This window comes from Abramis brama (genome assembly GCF_963993115.1).
Source record: "Abramis brama genome assembly, chromosome: 9".
Classification (NCBI taxonomy): Eukaryota; Metazoa; Chordata; class Actinopteri; order Cypriniformes; family Leuciscidae; genus Abramis; species Abramis brama.
Window position 1 is genome coordinate 23285845 of NC_139971.1, and position 22426 is coordinate 23308270.

Here is a 22426-nt window from a genome sequence, read left to right on the forward strand (position 1 = left end):
ACACTGTAATTCCATGCCATTAAATATGTTAAAATTTAAACGTAAATGCACATTGTTCTAGAAGGGTGACATCATCCCTTACATTTTACACAGCTACATGTACTCGCATTGTAATGCTGATAATATAATTTGTAAGGAAAATTGTGCATTAAAAAGGGAAGTTATATCCGGGAAACTTTTACAAAAGAAACAAACACACACACACACACAAACAAACAAATGCATGCATCTTTGTAGTCTCGGCGAAGCTGTCAGCAGCATCCACACAAAAAAACAAAAGTTGAACATGAAAAATGTTTTTGCGCATGTGCACTTGCCAAATGAAGACAGATTGTATGAAATGGATAAAAAAACCAAAAAACGTTGTTTATTAACGAGCTGTAGTCACGCACTGACAGAAATGCAGTTCAAGTTAACGCCATGGTTCATAAGGTGAATTGCATACTGAATCTGGCTGCATGACGAGCGCAAGACGCAGCAGTGCACAGATCGCAACGCGCCTCTCTATAATGTGATTGTGAAGTAAATGGGAGCAGGAATTCACCGCATTATGAACTCGACAATTGAGGGAGTTAACACTGTACGCAATACCCCAACCTCACACCAAATGTCAGGCCCTGTAGATAGGCTAGCCTATATAAATATCATAGTAAGCAGAAATGTGAAATGTACCGTAGCATATTAGTGGAAGACGCTGATATATCGATTGAATTGATGCTTGAAGAATGCACTTCCACAACAGCCATGAGTAGGCCAGCGGTTAAAGTTTTCTATGCACAATTTGATTTGATGACAGTCACGAGACCAATTACTCGATCCAATCACATTGATGGATAAAAATAAAATTTATGTCACGTTTTGAGTGTTGTTTCTTGTTCCTGTCTTCTATCTGTCATGTGATCCCCTGGTTTTAGTCTTGTGATCCTGCCATGTGTTCCCTTGTCTGTTGTGTCATGTTGTAATTGGTTTATTATTAATTGTTCACAGGTGTCCCTTGTCTTGTCATTAGTATTTTGTGTATTTAAGCCCTCTTGTTTGCCCTGTGTCTTTGTCGAGTATTGTTTGTTCTATGCTCCGGCTCTAGTATTTTGTTTTCTAGTCTTGGTTTGTGGTCCTGTTTTAGTTTACAGTTTTCCATGCCTTGTCATGGTTTTGTTTCGTGTTTATCTTGTTTTGTAAATAAATTGCGTTTGGGTTCTCACCTCAATTTGCCTCCAGTGGACTTAATCGTCACACCTGGCTTCACAAGGCAAAAACTTTCTGCATTTTTACATTTTCAAAAAATATCACCTAGTATGATTTATAAGCTGTTTTCTTCACAGGGACCAAAAAATGTCCCCACAAGGATTTTGGATATTGCCGTTTTTGTAACATAGAGTATACCTGAACCTCACACAACACACTGCATTTATAAAGTTATAAAAAAATATTTCGAATAAAACTTATATTCCAAATTTGAACTTTCTATTCATCAAAGAATCACGTTTTCCACAAAAATATGAGACAGCACAACTATATTCAACATTGATAATGATCAGAAATGTTTTTAAAAGGTACTTTCAAAATATTGCTCTATTCATTTGATAATCCTAACTAATATTCACAATTCCTTTTGGTGATACTAGTGGGGCAAAAATTACTGCACATACTACTTGACATTTAAAGAAAATCAAGTAATGGTGCAAAAATACACCCTAAAAAATTCTGGATTTATGCCTAGTTTCAAAGCTTTTCTCCATCATTTCTATTCATCATTTTATGCTCTCAGCTGCCAGGCAACCATATGACAACCTACAGTTAGTGTAATATTGCTTGGTGGAAAAACCTTTTTTTTTTTTTGTGTAAGTGATTATTATTTTTGATTGGTGTCTTTTATTATACTGCCACCGAGACTATGCAGCTATGATTTTACTGCATTTAAGGCGGTTTTTACTTCGTTTTACATCACAGCAACATGCAAAATCACCAATGCACAGCCTCAAAGGACATACTTTATAATATGATGTTGTCTTACCTTTGCAAATCTGCGCATGAAGTGAGCGAGAGCTTGAGGGTTCGGACACTCCAATTTCTTAATGATCTCAAAGCTTTGGTTTAACTGCGTGAACACATCCACCACCGAGCAAGAGAAGAGAGCATGTTCTGATGTCTGCTGGAACTGTAATGATAACACAAAAATCAAAACATTACTGATTATGTCCGTCACACAAGAGGATGGCATATTTTTTTATAGCAATTATATCTGTTTCTGTTTCCCTTAATTTCAGCATTTACTACATAATAGAAGAAATAAAAGAAAAGGTTTTACAGCCTGATTCTAACTTTCCATAAAGTTTTAATATGGTTCTTCAATGATATAGTTATTCAAGAACCCCAGAATGGTTTCATTATTTTTTATTTTATTTTTTATTTCTTTGTTTAAAGAATATGTCACACAAAAATCTAAATCCTGTCAGCTTTAATTCACCATAATGTCATTATGCTCTTTTATTTTATTTATTTTATGCTCTTTTCCATACAATATACAGTACAGTTCAAAAGTTTGGTGTCAGTAAGAATGTAATACTTCATAATAATAATAATAATAATAATACTTTTATTTGGAAAAGAATTATCAAAAGTGACAATGAAAGCATTTATAATGTAAAGTTTTCTACTTCAAATAAATACTGTTCTTTTGAACTTTCTATTCATCAAAGAATCCTGAAAAAAATCTATCAGTGTTTTCACAAAAATATGAAGCAGCACAACTGTTTTAAACATTGATAATAATCAGAAATGTTTCTTGAGCAGAAAATCAGCATATTAGAATGATCATGTGACCCTAAAGACTGGAGTAATGATACTGAAAATTCAACTTTGGATCAAAAATTACATTATAAAATATATTACAAATAGAAAACAGTTCTTTTAAATTGCAATAATATTTGACAATATTTCTGGTTTTACGGTATTTTTTACTCTGTCTTGGTCCTTTTTTTTTTTTAAATAGTAAAAAATCTTACCAACCTCAAACTTTTGAATGGTTGTGAAAGTGAAAGGAGACTTTTTTGGGGTGAACTATTCAATATTGGTTCTACCTACAACCAATATGCTGAACTGAAGAATCTATAATTAAATATCAAGGAATGATATTGGTTTGTGATGAGAAAATGCTGCCAGCAAGCACTGAAGATGTTTTTAAGAAGACAGCTCTGGTATGATTCAGAGCCTTTGGGAATGCCTGCCAACATAACCTATGACACAATTAACCTGCACTTCTGCCCTTATTCTCCAGGGGCTTCTGCCAACGAGCACAAGCCTAATAATCATTAGACAATTAACTCAAAGTGCTGCTCCATTAGCATCTTAATGTAGAGCTGAATCTCACAAGACTTGAACCCGAGTGCAGCTAAACATCTAAACACAGTTAGCAACCCACTATGCTCATGTAATCTTAGCACTAGCACTGCCTATAAATAAACTCCGGCTCTGCTGTTAACAGTAGGAGGGAAAAAAAACACATTTTAACACTGTTTTCATTGCTCTGCAACACTAGTCTGCATCTGAAAATGCTCATGTGTAATTATATTTGTCAGTGTCACATATCACATATAATAATGTGGCCGTTCATCACAGCAGTGGATAATGTGCAGGCCAATATTAACAGCACTAAATGGTTTGTGTTTTCACCGCAACCAGTTTCAGGTGAAATAAATTAGCATATGAAACCAATCATGCCGGTGATTTGTTTTCGTCAGTGAGGGGAACATTGAGCAGGATAAATGTGTGTTTTTGTACAGCCTTACAGTAACAGCAGCTCATATTTACATCAGTCCAATCAGAAGCATTTGTTCGGTTTATTTCTCAAACACTCATCAGCCTAATGCTTTCAATTTACCAGTTAACCAGCACGTCAGATTCCATTCATCGTGTTTACATCTGTGCTATGAGAAAAACACATTGCTTAATAAATTCTCAGCGCAAATGCCATTCAAGAGAACAGTATCTCCTATCCAAAGAGAGCATATTGAATTGAAATTGTTATAAACTTGTTCAAATACTTTTAACTTATGTCAGAATGACTGGATTTATGAGATGAACATGAATGCCACTAGTACTACCCAGCTAACAAACTTGTCCAAAACATTTAGCTAACATTCCTATTAAGTTATGAAAACTTTATTTCTGATTGTTCAAATGTCCAATGTTTTAAAAACATTGTTTATTGGTTGTAAGAATGTTAAGAGAACATTTAATAATTTTGCAAACATTATGGGAATGTTCATTTTGAATGTACTCTGAAACGAGTAAAAACTTTAGACGAATGTCCAACTGAAACCTTAACGATGTATAAATAATGTTTTATGTGCTAACGTTTTGAGAACATTATTGAAGAATTTGAACAAACATTCTATTAACATTACTAGAAGAACATTTGTTCATAACTTAGAGAGAAAGTTTGCCAAGGTTTTAAGGACGTTCTTCAGTTAGCTGGGTACAGTATTGTTTTTAATAGTTGAGCCATGACTTCAGTTTGAAGTGTCAAATAAGAAACATGGTAACTGATATTGATTATATTTAAGTTTAGTCTACATGCATTTGTGTACTGATTATGAATAACAGCAAACAGCTTGCCAGAAAATACTCATTTAAAAGGTTGTGACAGGCTACATTTCTCATTTCTCAAGAATTAATCATATACCCAAAGCATATCCTTTGCACTTTATTTTGTTGTTGCACTAAAAAGTGTCCCGTCTTTGTTTGATATGTCAAAAAAGAGGATGAAATAAACTCATCCTGTGCTTTCATTTTATTCTGACGAATCATAATTCAAATAGTAATAGGAACTTCATAGGAGCGCTTTGAAGGCAGCATACAAGCAAAAGAGAAATGCAGCATTTAGAGTTAATGTGACGTTTAGATGGTAACGCCGGCGTTAGACTATTTGCCAATTTACAAATGAAAAGCTCTACTGAAGCAAAGTAACAATACGAAAAACTCACCCCATCTTTTTTATCTCTCTCTAGAGCTCCGTTAACAAAATCCATCGCTACATCTTCATTTTCATCCAACCACTGGATAACAAACGGCTCAAACCACCTGCAGAGAGAGAATACATAAAGGCTTTGGATGTGAGCGCTTTTGACGCCTCAGACTGAAACTGTAGAAAAGAGCCTATCACAAAATGTTATACTTTTTTTCACCCTATTTCATCATCCATGAGATGTGAGAAACAAATTATGTGCCAAAGTTGAATTCCTAATTTTTATATGAACCAGGATTATTTTTAACCAAAACTATTAAAGCATTTTTGTTCATTGAAGCTTAAAGTAAATTATAAATATTAGATGAAAAATATACATTTAACGAAAATGTTAAATGTTGCCTTTTAAACAGTAAAATTACAAAACTGAAAATAGCTAAAACTGAAATAAAATAAAATAAACCTAAATACTGTTATGACAACATAAGCTTTTACATTGCTTTAACTTATCAAAAATAAGTTAAGCAATTTTCAACTTTTTTATGTTATAAAAGATTCAACAATTTTTTTTAAGTCAATTTAATGTAATTTAAGTTGATTGTACTTAAAAGGTTAAGGCAGCAACTTTTGCTTTTATAGTGCAGTACTGTATACTGTATAAAAAACAACATAAAATGGTAAAAAAACTAAAATTAAAAAAATGGAAATATAAAAATAAAATCTAATTCAAGCACGCTTGTGGGCACAGCACTGTTTACTCAGATAAACACAATTAAATGCTTTGACTCGTACAGATGGAAAAAAGTGTGTTACAGATAAAGAAATACAGTAGAGGAGACTAAAGTCTAAATCTGTTTGAGACATTCAGCAACAGTATAAACATCGTCTCATAGTTCTGAAAACATTTCACTTGCAATAGACAAGTATTTAGTCAGCAGAAATAAGACAAACATATTTCATATATTTCATATATCAAGTAAAGCGTTGTAGATGGCCTGTGGCAGGCAGAATCACACTAATAGCTCTGCTAATGTAATGAACCTGCGCTAGCTGTTTACTCAGATTGAGATGGTTTGCAGTAACTCACTGTTTTTGACAGTAATAAGGGAATTAATATGATGGCATTTAGCTTGCTATCTTAAATATTGATCTGGATTGTGACGGTTTCCTAACCACACATTCACAGATAAGACCCTGATTGCTCAGGAAAGCTGCAGATAGATATATCTACGGAGTGTTTTTTTCATCTAGGTGTAATTTGTACAGCGATTTCTCATTTGCAGTATGTACCTGGATGTTAGAACGACATTTAGCAGATGTTCTTGCCGACATTTATGGGTTTAAATGTACATGCATTAATTTTTCGCAATTTTATCAGATGCTTGTTCACAAATATGACATTTAAAATGCAATGTTTTCCAGCAGTGCTCTCTCTCAGACATCTCAGAAACATACACAGCTTATGATAGGTTTACATTCTAAAAAAAACATGCCCCCAGTAAATAAATAAACAAATAAATAAGCAAGCAAGCATCTGGTTAAATTATGTAAAACAGACAATATTCATCTGATCACAATGCCTGTTGCAATTGTAAACTCATTGTGTACTTGGGCAGGAAAGCTAACTGAACTCTATTAAATGAAATATAATAAGAATAATAAGAATAATGTAATAATTATAGTACTTTAAAAGTGAGAAAAATATGATGCGTGTGATGGGAAACACGATAAGTGGTTTTAACAGCTGAGAGTCAAAATAAAATTTCCCTTGGCAAATAATTCAGCTTGAATTGTTTAACCCACAAAATCTTTAGAAATTAATTTCAGTCAGATAGGTGTGTCGTCTAGATGGGGTTTTGTAAACATTATACTTTGTAAGAAATGTACAATACAATTTAGAAAATCTCCTTCTGACATGCATTTGTAAGATCAGAATGTTCGCCATTTAAAATCGGCATGATGATGCCATCATAATATTTAGATACTGAAATGCGAATGTTTTCTCTCATCTATTTGCAAACTGAATTGTATTAGTCTATTAAATCTATTTTTTTAACCATTTATAGACTCCATTCTAAACCTAAACGCACCTTAAAACCTCAGTGTTTTTCACTTTGCTGCTTTGCAAACACTGGTATTTCCTTGAGCAAATGCAAATTCACTTCTCGTGTCACTTATGTTATAAATATGATGGGCGGAGCAGCTCTCATGTGCGGTCTCATTCTCATGGCAAAATCAATTCTCCTCGAGGTGGTTTTTGATTGACAGCTGTGTGGCTCTTCCCTGATGTCCTGTCCCGTCTGTCATCCCGCCTCTCCACGCTCATAACTCACAGTAATGAATGAGTGACTTTTTGACAACAGACAGCAGCCAATGAGAGGCCAGTGTGCGCCTGCAGATCCAGGACAGATGCATGATGGGTTGTGAATGGATGGATCAACATTCAATGTAAATGTGAACCAGGGGCACTTTCTAAGAGGAAGTAAAATTCGGTTTTATTATTTGAAAGCATAAAAAATATAAATAAATGAAATATGATAAAAATTAAATTATGTACACTTTTAAGTTTAAGTTAATGAAACAATGTTAAAAATGTATAAACCAATACAAACCTATATGTAAGGGATAATGTGCATCCAGCCGGTTATTATCACAAAATAAACCCCTACAGAGTGATCAGGACCCCTTATTTAACAAAAACAAAAACTGACTGAATGTATATTATATCGCTTATTACATGGCTATTAGACACAAAATATTGATAAGTTGAAATATTTCATTAGCTCTTTAAAGGCAAAGCTTCTGTAAAGAAAAACAGATCCTAGCAAACAGCTTTAAACCTAGATGAACAAAGTTCAAACAAGACATTTAAATTCCCCATGCAGTCAATAATTTAATACCTTAAAATTCATCTTTGATAATCAAAATGACATATTTAAATGTTTTTTTTCCTCTGAAAAATAATTCTTCATGCCTTAAAATAGCTTGAATGCAACTCTACACCCTTGCTTCATTTAGTATATGCGGAACCATCAATATGCAAAATAGCCAGATCGCGGTTTCCGATAGAATAGATTTCCGACCGCGTTTTTGAGACTGTCTTTGGTTCACTGTAGTTTTAAGCAGAAAATACTCAGCAAAGGTGTTGATTGAAGAATTTGCACTTGGTTTGTCTTAAGGCCAATTCACACCGCATAGTCAGACGCCAACAAAAACTGACAATCAAGTTAGCCGTTGGATTTTGAATTTTATGCAAAATAAGTGCCATGTTCACACTGCCCCAACAGACACCGACAAACTTCGAGTCAGACATTTACATGTCATTTTTCAACAAAACAAAAGAGGTTGTGGGTGAAGCCGTAGTTGCTGCGACGGGAAAGATAAGGCGCCTACTTGAATTTATGCAGAGAACTGCAGTTGATCTAGACAAACTGTTTTATTAGAAAGATTAAATCATCCAGCTTCGATATTTGTCCACTGTTTATTATAAAATTCGGTTACAGTGACAGGAATTTCTTAATGTCAGAAGTGCAAAATAATCAGTAACTTATGATAATTTGAATAGAATAACAACATTCATTCACATACAGTCATGTTTGCTGCGGTTTATTTATGTTCACATAACTGCACTGAACAGCATCCATTATGGCTTTTAGTCCAAAAGTGCGTATACTTGGAGAAATATTGATACATTTACATGTGCTTACTTAATATTTATTCGACAGAATCATCATTTCTATTCATTATCCACTGATTTATGCGATCTGATGACCATTGGCGGCTTCCTGTGCTGTCTATCTGTGTTTTCACTTCTCAGAGAAATGTTTCTACGCATGAAACATAAAGCTAATAAACACACACTTACGATAGTACAGTAGTCAACATTTGAAATGGATCAAAAAAGTTCATCAAATTTGTCCTAAGACAAGAACGGGTATATTGTTCAAAATTGACTTTGATGAAAGGTTTTGATCCACTTCAAAAGTTGACTACTGTTATATGGTTTGTATGTGATTTTCATGAGGTTTGGGGTATTTTCATATCAATAAAGGATGTTTACATTAGAGTATGTCAGAGTTTGTTGGAAAATCATATTGCACTGCTCAGACATTCCAAGACCCGACAAAAGGCGATTGAACATGTTTAGTCGGGTGAAAACAAACCCAGACCAACGCCAACAGGGAAATCCAAACGAACATGTCTGTTGGTGTTTGTTGGCTTCTGTCTGTGCAATGGCCTTTAAAGAGTATTAAAACACCACATAGACATATAAACAACGTTAAAAACTTGAGTTTCACCAAAGGGGGACTTTAAGGGATAATGCACAGTCGTATCACTTATTACACAGCTATTCATCACATAAATAATGACGTGGACATGAAATATTGATCTGAAAAGAAACCGTTTTTAAATATTCCCTGTTTATTATCATCTAATGTCCTATTAACAGTGTACAAAACACAACACAACAATTTTACCATTACCTACTATTAATACTGAAATCCTCTGGTTTCATTTTACAGTAAATACAGTCGATAACTAAGGCACAAGATGGCAATGGCTGTATTTGAATGAAACGTGATATGAGAGACATTAAAGAAGCACCGGCCCTCAAATACCTGAATGAGCGGAATTATACAGCGTTGCTTTTGACGACGGTCAGTATTGGGGAATATCTGACTTCAGAATGTCATGACTGACCAATCAATCAAGCATTTTAGAGACCCGTGTAATAAATAGATATTATTTTAATATAAACATACAACATATAGGGTAACACTTTATTTTTGTGTCCTAGTTACATGTTACATGCAGTTAATATAGTAACAACTATAAATGATACATAATTACATGCAACTAATCCTTAATCAAACCCTAATCCTAACCATAATTCTACATGTAGTTAATTAGTATTACTCAGTACTTAAATGTATAATTACACTGTAAAATGGACACATTAAAATAAAGTGTAACCGGTTTCATTTGCTAACATTTGTTAACTACATTAGTTAACATGGACTAGGTATGGACAAAATATTTATACAGCATTTTTTATTCTTAGTTAATGTCAATTTAAAAATGTACTAATACATTATTAAAATCAAACGATGTATGTGTTAACATTATTTTGTTGTATTTGTGAACTAACATGAACAAACAATGAACAGCTGTTTTTATTAACTCATGATAGCAAAGATTGATAAATACTGTAACAAATGTATTGCTAATTGTTAGGTAATGTTAGTTAATACATTAACTAGTTAGCAAAGATTGATAAATACTGTAACAAATGTATTGCTCATTGTTAGTTAATACATGAACTAATGTTAACAAGTATGACCTTATTGTAAAGTGTGACCAAATATAGTTTTGGTTGTCTAATTGCCAAATATATATATATACACACACTACCGGTCAAAAGTTTTAGATCGGTACGATTTTTAATGTTTTTTAAAAGAAGTCTCTTCTGCTCACCAAGGCTGCATTTATTTGATAAAAAAAACAAAAACAAAACATAAATATTGTGAAATACTATGACAATGTAAAATGACTGTTTTCTATTTTAATATATTTTAAAGTGTAATTTATTCCTGTGATCAAAGCTGAATTTTCAGCATCATTACTCCAGTCTTCAGTGTCACATGATCCTTCAGAAATCATTCTAATATGATGATTTTATCCTCAAAAAACATTCATTATTATTTTCAATGTTGAAGACAGTTGTGTACAATTTTTTTCTCAGAATTATTTGATGAATAGAAAGTTCAAAAGAACAGCATTTATTTAAAATATAATATTTTTAAACATTATAAATGTCTTTACTGTAACTTTTGATCAATTTAACTCACCCTTGATGAATAAAAGTATTGATTTATTTTATTTATTTCCTCCAGAAAATTAAATAAAAATTCTTTCTGACCCCAAACTTTTGAACGGTAGTGTTTAATGTTACAAAAGCTTTCTATTTCAGATAAATGCTGTTCTTTTGAACTTTCTATTCATCAAAGAATCCTGAAATAAAAATGTAAAAAACTGTTTTCAACATTGATAATAATCAGAAATGTTTGGTGTGCATCAAATCATCATATTATAATGATTTCTGAAGGATCATGTGACACTGAAGACTGGAGTAATGATGCTGAAAATACGGCTTTGATCATAGGAATAAATTACACTTTACTGTATATTACATAGAAAATAACTGTTTTAAATTGTAATAATATTTCACATTATTATTTTTTCACATTAGTATTTTTAATCAAATAAATGCAGCCTTGAAGAGCAAAAGAGACTTTTAAAAAAACATTAAAAATCTTACCGATCTAAAACTTTTGACCGGTAGTGTATATATATATATATATATATATATATATATATATATATATATATATATATATAACAAGCAATGTGTATGAAAATATGAAGTGTAAGGTATAGAGTTCCAAACTGTGTAAACAATGGAATGATTTTTTTTTACATGAGAGGGGAACTTGACTCCTCATTTCAGAAGACACCACAAGTCAATGGTTTTAATACTATAAGAGAGCGAGAGAGGAGGAAATAAACATGGGATACTTACAGGGAATACTCCGGAGGAATTCCCTTAAAGGCAGGCAGGTCTCGGACGTACTCGTTGTGGAACCATTTGACTTTGAAGTGCAAATTCATGTACTCTGTGCTCTTGCATAGACGATGCTTGTCATGTTCTGCAAATGAGAGTAAAAAAGAGTCATGCATCTGGTTTGAGACACAGTAACGTAGTAACGTATGGAGCTTTAGTGTCTGAAGACATTCCACAAACATCATCAGTATGTAACAGGGTTATTATATATATATATATATATATATATATATATATATATATATATATATATATATATATATGAAATATACTTTATATGAAAATTAGAAAAGTTGCCTTGGCAATTAAATGAATACCGTAAGTTTAAGTTAAACCCTTAAAATGACTAACTGGAAATAAGTAATAACTAAAACTGCACTTTATTTACAAAGAAAATGAAAAATGAAAAAAGCACAGTCAAAATTGTAAAAAAATAAAAAAAATAAAAAAAATTATATATATATATATATATATATATATATATATATATATATATATATATATATATAACGGCACTATAATTTTCAAGTACATATATATTAATAAACTATATAGTGTATAACTAATAGTACATAAAACTATAATGTATATAGTTAATACTAAAATAGCACTGTAACCAAGAGGACACCACAGGAAATAAAAAAATAAAAAAATCACCACTGAGATGTATTTAATATCTCAACTGTTTATACAAGACAATGAGATTAAATGGAGAGCAAATAGACTCCAAACAAACAAAAGTTTCACTTGGAATAAAGTGTTGTGCACAGTTGAATTGTTCACAAAAATAACATACTGTATATTAAGCAAGTAAATGTGACAGTTTTGATTTCATGTTGACTTTAATATCCCCTGAGTTCTGAAACAAAAACCATAATTTGAGCAATAAAACTTCCCCCTGAGAGCTTACAGAGCAAAACAGGACATAGGAAAGGTACGCCTGATTGATTTGTCGGACAGCAACCGGAACGATCTATACGTTTGCTGCGGTGTTTTGTAAGTGCACACAGCCACAGGAAGTAGAGCTCATCCCAGACTTGTCAGAAAATATAAAAAAAACTAAAACCTGGACACAACGCGGACCGACAACAGAGTCTCAGCGGCCTGTTGGGATGTTTGGCAGGGGAGCTGTGATATACACTCTGACATGCCACATAATAAAGGTCAGAGAGCATTGTTGGTAACCTACAGCAGCTAAACAGCGAGTGGATTCAGGAGACAACAGTCTGGCAGCCATTAGAGGAAGCACAGTGAAGTATAGCTCAGAAATGACAGTAAGGGAGAAGGAGAGTTGTTTACTGTAATTCCTACAGTTGTCAAGGGCAGGGAATGACATGCAACTACAGTGAGGAGAGATGTCAGCATATATCCACTGTAACCTCTCACTCCCAGTGAAAACATGAGGACATATCACCTCCGACAGACATGGAGGACTTTATTGACTTAATCACAGTAGTGCAGCACAGGGCTGTAACCAAAAATTTACATTAAAGGGAGGGGAATCATAAATGGTCAAATTGTCCTCCCCAATTTTTGATATTCTTGATGCTGCTCTGCTGCACTCCATTACGAACCGCTCTGTTTGTGGTTAGGATGACAAAAAGTTGTAAAAGTTAAATACTGTTTTTGGTTGGTCTGCCTCAGCGTTCTAAGAGTGCTCTTCAATGTCAAAGTCCTACTGTAACATAAAGGTAGGTCTTTGGAGTCTGAGACATATTGAACTGACACTCAAGAGCTCATAATAGTGAACTAATCCAATCATGAGTGTCAGCATCACTTCCTAATTGTTTAAAATTTTAAACAAATTATCATTATTAGTATTATTCTATGTTTAAGTTTGAAATAAACAGAGAACATGCGTCCATCCTTTGGCAAGAGTAGTAGTCACAATCTCAACCTGTAGCTAATGTATTTGGGGGAATATAATATTCATAAACTGGTTTCCACTAAGAACCCATTTGAGGCACAAGCTTCTGAAATGTTATGACCATGTTAAGAGTAAAAAAAAAAACCCACAATTGTTCACTTTTTAGACATGTTACTTTTGTGATTAGTAATTAATTGGTTATTCTTTCTTAGTTCACAAGTAGTTCTTAGTGAGGATACATTTCTTTAGTAATAATCAAATACCTACCAAGGAACTACCTTTGTACTAAATTAGATATTACTTACTGCTTAGTTAATATTGCTTCCATATTAGTTAATAGTATTAAGTTCGGTGTTAATGCAGTACTACCTATTACTTCCTGCATAGCTACTTGTTAACTACGGACCATTATTCTAAAGTGTTACCACTTTATTTAATTCCTTTAAGTCCTGTCACTTTTGACCAGTTTAATGTATCCTTGCTGAATAAAAATATTCAATTCAGTTCACATTTATTTGTATAGCGCTTTTCACAATACACATCGTTTCAAAGCAGCTTTTTCAAAGAGTCCACATTACAATTTAGAGTGATCTGTTATCAGAGGTAACTGTCTAAGATATGTATTTCAGAAATGTACATATACAAATCACATAGTTAGCTAAACATGTATTAAGTGGTTAGTTCACCCAAAAATGAAAATTCTGTCAGTAATTACTCACCCTCATGTTGTTCCAACCCCGTAAGACCTTCGTTCATCTTCGGAACACAAATTAAGATATTTTTTATTAAATCTGAGAGCTGGATCACTCCTCCATAGGCTTCTAAGGGTTTGAAACTTGCTGGCCCAGAAAAGTTATTAAAGAGATCGTTAATATAGTCCAAGTGACTACAGTGGCTCAATCTTAAGTTTATCAAGCGACGAGAATACTTTTTGTGCGCAAAAAAACACAAAAATAACAACTTTATTCCACTATTCATTTCCTTCTCTCTGGGCCTCGAGTTAGTTCACGTAGTGTTTTAGCGCAGCGCGTCTGTGTTGCACGTCACCACGTAGGCTCATTATTGGCCGACGCTGGTCATGTGTGTGATGCGTGTGACGTGCAACACAGATGCGCTGAGCTAAAACACTACGTGAACTAACTTGAGGCCCAGAGAGAAGGAAATGTTTATTAATTTAAATTGTTGGAATTTAAATTTAAATTGCATTAAATGTAATAAAATTACATTACATTTTAATTTGAATTGATATTAAAGGTGGCATATTATGCCCCTTTTCACAAGATGTATAAATCTATGGTGTCCCCAGAATGTGTCTGTAAAATTACAGCACAAAATACCCCCCCGATCATTTATACTGTAGCTTGTCAAATTTGCCCCTTTTTGCGTGCGAGCATAAACGCGCCATTTTTGTGTGTGTCCCCCTTTAAAATGCAACTGAGCTACTGCTCCCCGCCTCCGTTCAGAAGACGGCCGATCCTTTACACAAGCTTTGGATACTCCGGCAATAACAAAACGCGCGATAATCTCACTCATCCAAAATCCCAGAAATAACCAGTAGCGAGTGCAGAGAGACTCAGGAAGAGGTTAACTTTTACACAAGTTGACACAGTTCCCTGAGGTCTTTATAAGACAGCTGTGACATTTTTTGGTCCAACACTGTTCTGTGCTCGTCTGTACAGCAACGACAGAACAGTTTGCATGCTTTACTCGAACTTCTGCCATTGCGTTCGATCTGGTTACACTGTTGCCGCTTACGAAAACCAAATGGTGGCACCGTCGGGGGTAAACGTGCAGATTAAGGGGCGGTAATATTATAATAAGATCCCTTTCCTACGTCTGAATGGGAGTGAAATCTGATCGGCTTATTTTTTGACATGCTTGCAGAGAAAGGCTTACCAAAACTGGGTTGGTAGATGAACCGGGGACCAGATTATAGCACTTAAACATGGAAAAAGTCAGATTTTTATGTCCCCTTTAAATATTATGTTAAATATTTACACCCAATATTAAAATCAATATTCTCTTTAAAAAAATATATATATAATGTGCAGTCAGTCACTCATTATACACTCACCTAAAGGATTATTAGGAACACCTGTTCAATTTCTCATTAATGCAATTATCTAATCAACCAATCACATGGCAGTTGCTTCAATGCATTTAGGGGTGTGGTCCTGGTCAAGACAATCTCCTGAACTCCAAACTGAATGTCAGAATGGGAAAGAAAGGTGATTTAAGCAATTTTGAGCGTGGCATGGTTGTTGGTGCCAGACGGGCCGGTCTGAGTATTTCACAATCTGCTCAGTTACTGGGATTTTCACGCACAACCATTTCTAGGGTTTACAAAGAATGGTGTGAAAAGGGAAAAACATCCAGTATGCGGCAGTCCTGTGGGCGAAAATGCCTTGTTGATGCTAGAGGTCAGAGGAGAATGGGCCGACTGATTCAAGCTGATAGAAGAGCAACTTTGACTGAAATAACCACTCGTTACAACCGAGGTATGCAGCAAAGCATTTGTGAAGCCACAACACGCACAACCTTGAGGCGGATGGGCTACAACAGCAGAAGACCCCACCGGGTACCACTCATCTCCACTACAAATAGGAAAAAGAGGCTACAATTTGCACGAGCTCACCAAAATTGGACAGTTGAAGACTGGAAAAATGTTGCCTGGTCTGATGAGTCTCGATTTCTGTTGAGACATTCAGATGGTAGAGTCATTTTTTTGGCGTAAACAGAATGAGAACATGGATCCATCATGCCTTGTATATATATAATTTTTTTTTAATAGTGTACGTAACACTAAAATAACACAGATACTCTCTCCTCACATTATTTCCACCTGAATATTCTCCTTCACTGTGAAACACATCAAATTATGGAAGATAAATGCGATGAATGCATCTACAAAGTCCCGGCTGACATTATTTCCTGCTGAATATTTCATTCTGAAAGTTACGGAAGTCATTGTGGAATGTTGTCATTAACATGTTCTGGAAATGCAGAGCTAAACTCCAAGACTTATGATAGAAGGAGTCTCGGTTGGTTTAGGCAGCTCTGCATTTCCATAATGCTTCATATGTTTTCCAAAACCCCATAATGAACGACATTAACACCTGCTTATGAAGCATGTCTGCATGAATAATTAAAATGAATGACTAACTCTTTTGGCAGCTCATTGTTTCTTGCAACCTCTGAGAAGTTTAATTCCTGAATTGTGGCGCTGTTTGCCATACCATGGAAATGCTCGTTTATCTTAAAGAAACCGCTATTTTTCTCAGGGAACAGTTACCTCGAGGCTAATGTAAGGGATAGCGTCACACAGAGTGACTTGCTTTTCAAGAATTTTTTTTTTTTCTCTCACTTTCACATCAAAGCATTCATAATCCATAGTTCTGGAGTTTTCCACCACAAAGAGCGTCCTGATTAACACCTGGCGCTGAAGCCGTGTGTCTGAATGTTGCATGAAGAATGAAGCTGTAAAAGAGAGTTAACTGAAACTATTGGGTAAGTCTCACAAATGCTGCATTTACACTGCAAGTCTTAATGCACAGATCCAATCTTTTGACCATATCAGATTTTTTGGCCCGCCTGTTTACATTCACTTTAGACAGGACTGGAATCCGATATCTGTGTTTACATTAATTCCAGCCCAAAATTATGGGCTGTCATGACTCATGAATGTTTTGCAACGCAAAATCTGACGGAACGGGTATATAGTCAGGAAATAATTTTCATTTATCTACAGCTCAGATCTAGAATTCTGAAGTGAAATAAAGTAGCCCTATATTATTATTTTTCAATGAATTCTCCTGAATTTTAATGAGCTCCTGAATGTTTCTGTTCTCGCAATTTCGTTTCTTTACAAAGATAAATATAAAGTTCCCACCTCAATAAAAAAGCTGTGAGCGAGCGCATACAGGCACATCTGCCTCATAATACAACATTAAAAAGCCATCTTTGTGAATAAACGTGTCGTCCTCGCCTTGTGGTGGCTTGGAGTTCAAAGAGGAATCGGATGCGTGTTCAGACGTAGGTCGGATGTCCATATATCGGATATATATCTGATTTAAAACCACATTTGGAAGTGCCTCAGATCAGATGCGAAAAAAACGGATTTTTGTGTTTACACGTGTGCAACAAATTCCGATCTGTGTCAGATGTGAGTAAAAGATCTGATTTTTTGTGTCAGTGTAAACGCAGCCTAAGGCCCCGATCACACCTAACGCGTTTTTCAGGTTCGAAAACGCGAGGTGCACAGCACTGCCCCATCACACAGAACAAGCAGTGCGCTGCGTTTTTTAGTGTCCTGTCAGTCAAGCTGTCCTGTCAGTCAAGTAAACGTCAAATCAGCCTTTTATTAACTTTATTTACTTTCTGTTAACATTGTGGTAGTTACGGTTCGTGAAATTGTTAAGCTCCTGGCACCACAAGTTTATCCTCCATCATCGCACTCTCCGGGCGTTCAAGCAACTATAGCTTTCATCACTAAAACGGAAGGCCCGCCTCTCCATTCATTCGATTGGACAGTGGAAAAAAACGCGATGACGTCGGCCGCTTTTTCCGCTCGGAGTTGCTTTCTTTTCAACTGCAAAAACGCGAGGCGCAGCAGGCGCATAAACAGCGCGCAGAACGCTCGCTGCCATAGGAAACCAATTGAGAAAAGGCTTCTCGCTGCAAAAACGCGTCAGGTGTGATCGGGGCCTAAATCTGTCAATAACAGATCTAGATTACATTTCACTCCAAAATCAACAAAGAGATGAAAATTCTACAGTCTTTAACTCAAACAGTATGGGATATTTACACAGAACAAATAAAAACGGAATTTTCCGGCAATCAATGTTTTCACTGTAATACTGGGATAGGTGATACCACTTATTGTATTTCAATCCGATACCTTATGAAAAATAACCATGGTGTTACATAAGTAAAATTTCAGTAATCATGTTTTTTTTTTTTTTATATTATTATTACCATGGTTTTACTATACAAATATTATGGTTCATGTAGTGGTAACCATGGTAAATGTGTGGTTACTGGAGTTTTACTACAAATGCTATAGATGAACTGTTTAAAACCATGGTTAATTTTTGTATTGGGCTGCCAGTGGCAGGCTGTTTTATCCCTAAAGGTAAAACTTTTCTTCTTTTTTTTCTGACAGATATATTACCAGCCATCAAATAACATAACACGATCCATCAGAATTTTTAATGATTTAAATTTAAATAAATGCAATTCCACAAACTAGCCTGATTATAATAAGTGTTAATATAAACTACTGTCCACAAGTTTGGGGTTGGTAAGATCTTTTCATGCTCAAAAGGCTGCATTTATTTAACCAAAAATACAGTAAAAAACAGTAATATTGTGATATATTATTACAATTTAAAATATCTGTTTTCTATTTGAATATATTATAAAATGTATTTTATTCCTGTGCTGTCAAAGCTCCATACTCCAGTCTTCAGTGTCACGTGATTCTTCAGAAAACATTCTAAGATGCTGATTTGCTGCTCAAGAAACATTTCTTATTATTATCAGTTGAAAACAGTTGTGCTGCTTAATATTTTTTATTTTTTATTTTTTAAGGATCAGCTGATCTTGACATCCCTAGACCGGCGAAGTGTGCTGCTTTTACCGGCGCGGGAATTCGAGGTAATATTCCTCCAGTAAACAACATTAAGCCTTATAGCAATGTTGGCCAAATGGCGATAACATCGTTCCTGCACAGACCTCCAACAGTCACCACACAAACTACATCGTACCTTAAACAGCAGCAGATGAAATTGTTTCAGACTGTAAATCATGCGAGTGTGTTGTGGGACGCAAAAACGAAGCCGAAAGGCATTTTTGGTGGACATCTGAATGTGCGTAGCATTATCTCAAAGACCGAACAGCTTGAACATCTACTGACGGACTCAAACATCGATTACTTATGCCTCACAGAGACTTGGTTAACCCCAACAACCCCTTTATCGGTTTTTAATATTCCAGGGTATAATGTTTATAGACGGGACAGAAGGAAAGGGAAAGGGGGCGGAGTCCTGATATATGTGAAAGACAGCATTCAAAGTCAGCAAATAGTCTTTCCGGAAAACAATTTGGAATGCGTGGGGGTAAAACTTACACTATCCCCCGAAATGTATTTTGCTGTCTTTGCAGTCTACCGTCCTCCTACTGCCACAAATGAATTTTATGATTGCCTAAATGTTATACTTAAACAATATGGAAAGATGGAAGTTATTCTTATGGGTGATTTTAACTTAAACTGGCAAGATAAAACACGTAGGAAAAAGCTTAAAGATATTGCCAAAACTTTTCAGATGACGCAGATGATCCATAAGCCCACAAGAATAACAAAGTCATCCCAAACGCTTTTAGACTTAATTTGCACAAATAAACCAGACAGAATTAGAAAGATTTATAACCTCATCAATGGGTTATCAGATCATAATCTTACTCTGGTCTCTAGAAAATTATCAAAAACACGTTTTAAAAATCAGAACTCAATGAAGAGGAAATCCATGCCTTTTATCGCTTCAAAGGACATGGCTTTTATTGAAAATGAAATAAAGCAAATAAACTGGCATGACACCATTGGTAGTTTGCCCTGTGAGCCAGCCTGTGCTGATTTAATGTCGACCATTAAAGGCATTATATTAAAGTACACCAGGAAAAGAGGCAAGAAAACAAATAAAAAATATAATCTACCCTGGTTTAACATAAATCTCTGGGAATTAATGAAAAAACGGGATGCTTCTCTGAAAAAGTTTTTAAAATCAAAATTAAATACTGATCATCTAATTTTTAAAAGTTTAAGAAATAAAGTCACACAACAACTTAGAAAGGCTAGAGCAAATTTCTTCCTCAATGTTATTAGTGAAGCAAAAGGAAACTCTAAAAAGTTATGGAAGAGCATTGACAAATTACTTTGAAGGGAAAAATCAGCAAATAAACATTTAAAACTCATGGTGGATGGCTGTATCCAGGATGATGATCAGATTATTGCGGAATGTTTTAATGATTATTTTATAAATTCGGTACAAGAAATGAGTCTAAGTTCACCAAAAATTCAACTCACACAAGCTTTAACCTGTAATGATTCTGCTTTTAAGTTTTTCTTAATCAACACAGAGAAAGTTGAAAATGTAATTTCACTTCTAGCTAATAGTAAAGCTAAAGATATATATGGTTGTGATACAGCTTTTCTCAAACAACACAAGACATCTATTATGATACCTCTAGTGATGATTATAAACAAGTCCTTTAACGAAAATATTTTTCCCAGTGTATTTAAGCCTGCCATTGTCACCCCTGTTCATAAATCTGGGGATACTCAAGTGGTCTCTAATTATCGACCCATCAGTATTCTCCCAGCTGCATCAAAGGTAATCGAAAAGGTTGTGGCAGAACAACTTATAGCACATCTAGACTAGTCCTTTTTCCATCCTATGCAATTTGGTTTCAGAAAAAAACATTCCACTGAAACTGCATGTTGCTACTTCCTTGAGGAGATTAAAACTAGCTTAGATCAAGGAGGAGTGGTGGGAGCAGTCTTCTTAGATTTACGCAAAGCCTTTGATACAGTTAACCATGAGGTACTGATACACAAACTGGCCAAATACGACATTTCCACAAATGTCCAAAATTGGATAAAATCATACTTGACAAATCGAAAACAATGTGTGCAAATAAATGGCACATTGTCTACGTCTCTTGTCTCTACTATGGGAGTACCACAGGGGTCAATTCTAGGGCCACTTTTGTTTTGATTATATATTAATGACCTGCCTTCGGTCTGCAAGGGCATAAATATTGTTATGTATGCTGATGACACAGTATTATATACCCATGGGAGAAGTGCAACAGACGTAGCCAAAAAATTATCAAGTGTCATGAGCAAGGTTAGTGACTGGTTACATGACTCATGTCTCACATTAAATGTTGAAAAAACTGTAACTATGTTTTTTACAAACCGGTTTATACTTAAAACTTATCCGGAAATTTTAGTAAACGGCCAACTTATAAAACATGTAGATAAATTTAAATATTTGGGGGTAACTCTAGATTTCACACTTAGTTTTAAAGGTCATGTTAAGAAATTGTGTAACAAATTGAAATTTAATTTAGTAAATTTGAGATATATAAGAAACTCTCTCACCACTGAAGCATCCAGTACTTATTTAAATGCAATGATCATCCCCCACTTTTTGTACTGCATTACATCCTGGTCTCAGGCATGTAAAACAGTCATACAACCTTTAGAATCTTTGTATAAAAACTGCCTCAATATCCATGATAAAAAAACGCGATATTATCATCACTGTCAAATACTCGTCAAATATGATATACTTAGTTTTGATAATCTAATAAAACACTCAAATGTGTCTTTGCTACATAAAATCATATATAGTGCTACTGCTCCCCCTCTGAAAAAGTTTGACACTCTGCTCCGAAAAAACAGTGCGAACAACTAGAAGTGTCACAAGGGGGGAGTGTAGCTTCCCACAACGTAAAACTCAATTTGGGAGTTCCTCCTTCTCATGTGTAGACATGAGGCAGTGGAATACCCTTCCCACGGAACATATCTTGTGCACAGATTCTCACACTTTCTCATGCCTGACAAAGAGTTGGTTGCTAAGTAAGCAAGTTTGCACACATCTTTGAGATAGTATACTTGTGTGTGTGTGTGTGGGTGTGTGTGTGGGTGGGTGTAGGTGTGTGCTTAAGATGCTACTGAACTGTTTAAGTGTGTTTGCTGGAGAGAGAGGAGACAGAGAGTAAATGGGTTGATGAACTTCCTGGTTCTGTTTTTTGCAAACTTGTTTGTTTGTAATCTCAATGGACATCATTTTATCCATAATTCTGTGAAATTTCTATTTTAAAATTGTTATTTTTAAATTTTCATACCTGCCATACCTTTAAATTTTCATCATAATTTTATTCATACCTGCCCAGGGACTACAGGTGG

General features: G+C 34.7%; 1 protein-coding gene across 2 annotated transcripts in view; it reads right to left on the minus strand.

The window, feature by feature from the left end:
* unc13c (unc-13 homolog C (C. elegans)) overlaps positions 1-22426 on the minus strand; it is a 262698-nt gene that overhangs the window by 67816 nt on the left and 172456 nt on the right. For both annotated transcript variants that reach the window (XM_084123554.1, XM_084123553.1), the window contains exons 19-21: positions 11547-11673; positions 4986-5082; positions 2015-2158 (exon numbers count right to left, since the gene is read on the minus strand). In XM_084123554.1, coding sequence (XP_083979680.1) covers positions 2015-2158; positions 4986-5082; positions 11547-11673 — 368 coding nt within the window. The remainder of the gene's footprint in view (positions 1-2014; positions 2159-4985; positions 5083-11546; positions 11674-22426) is intronic.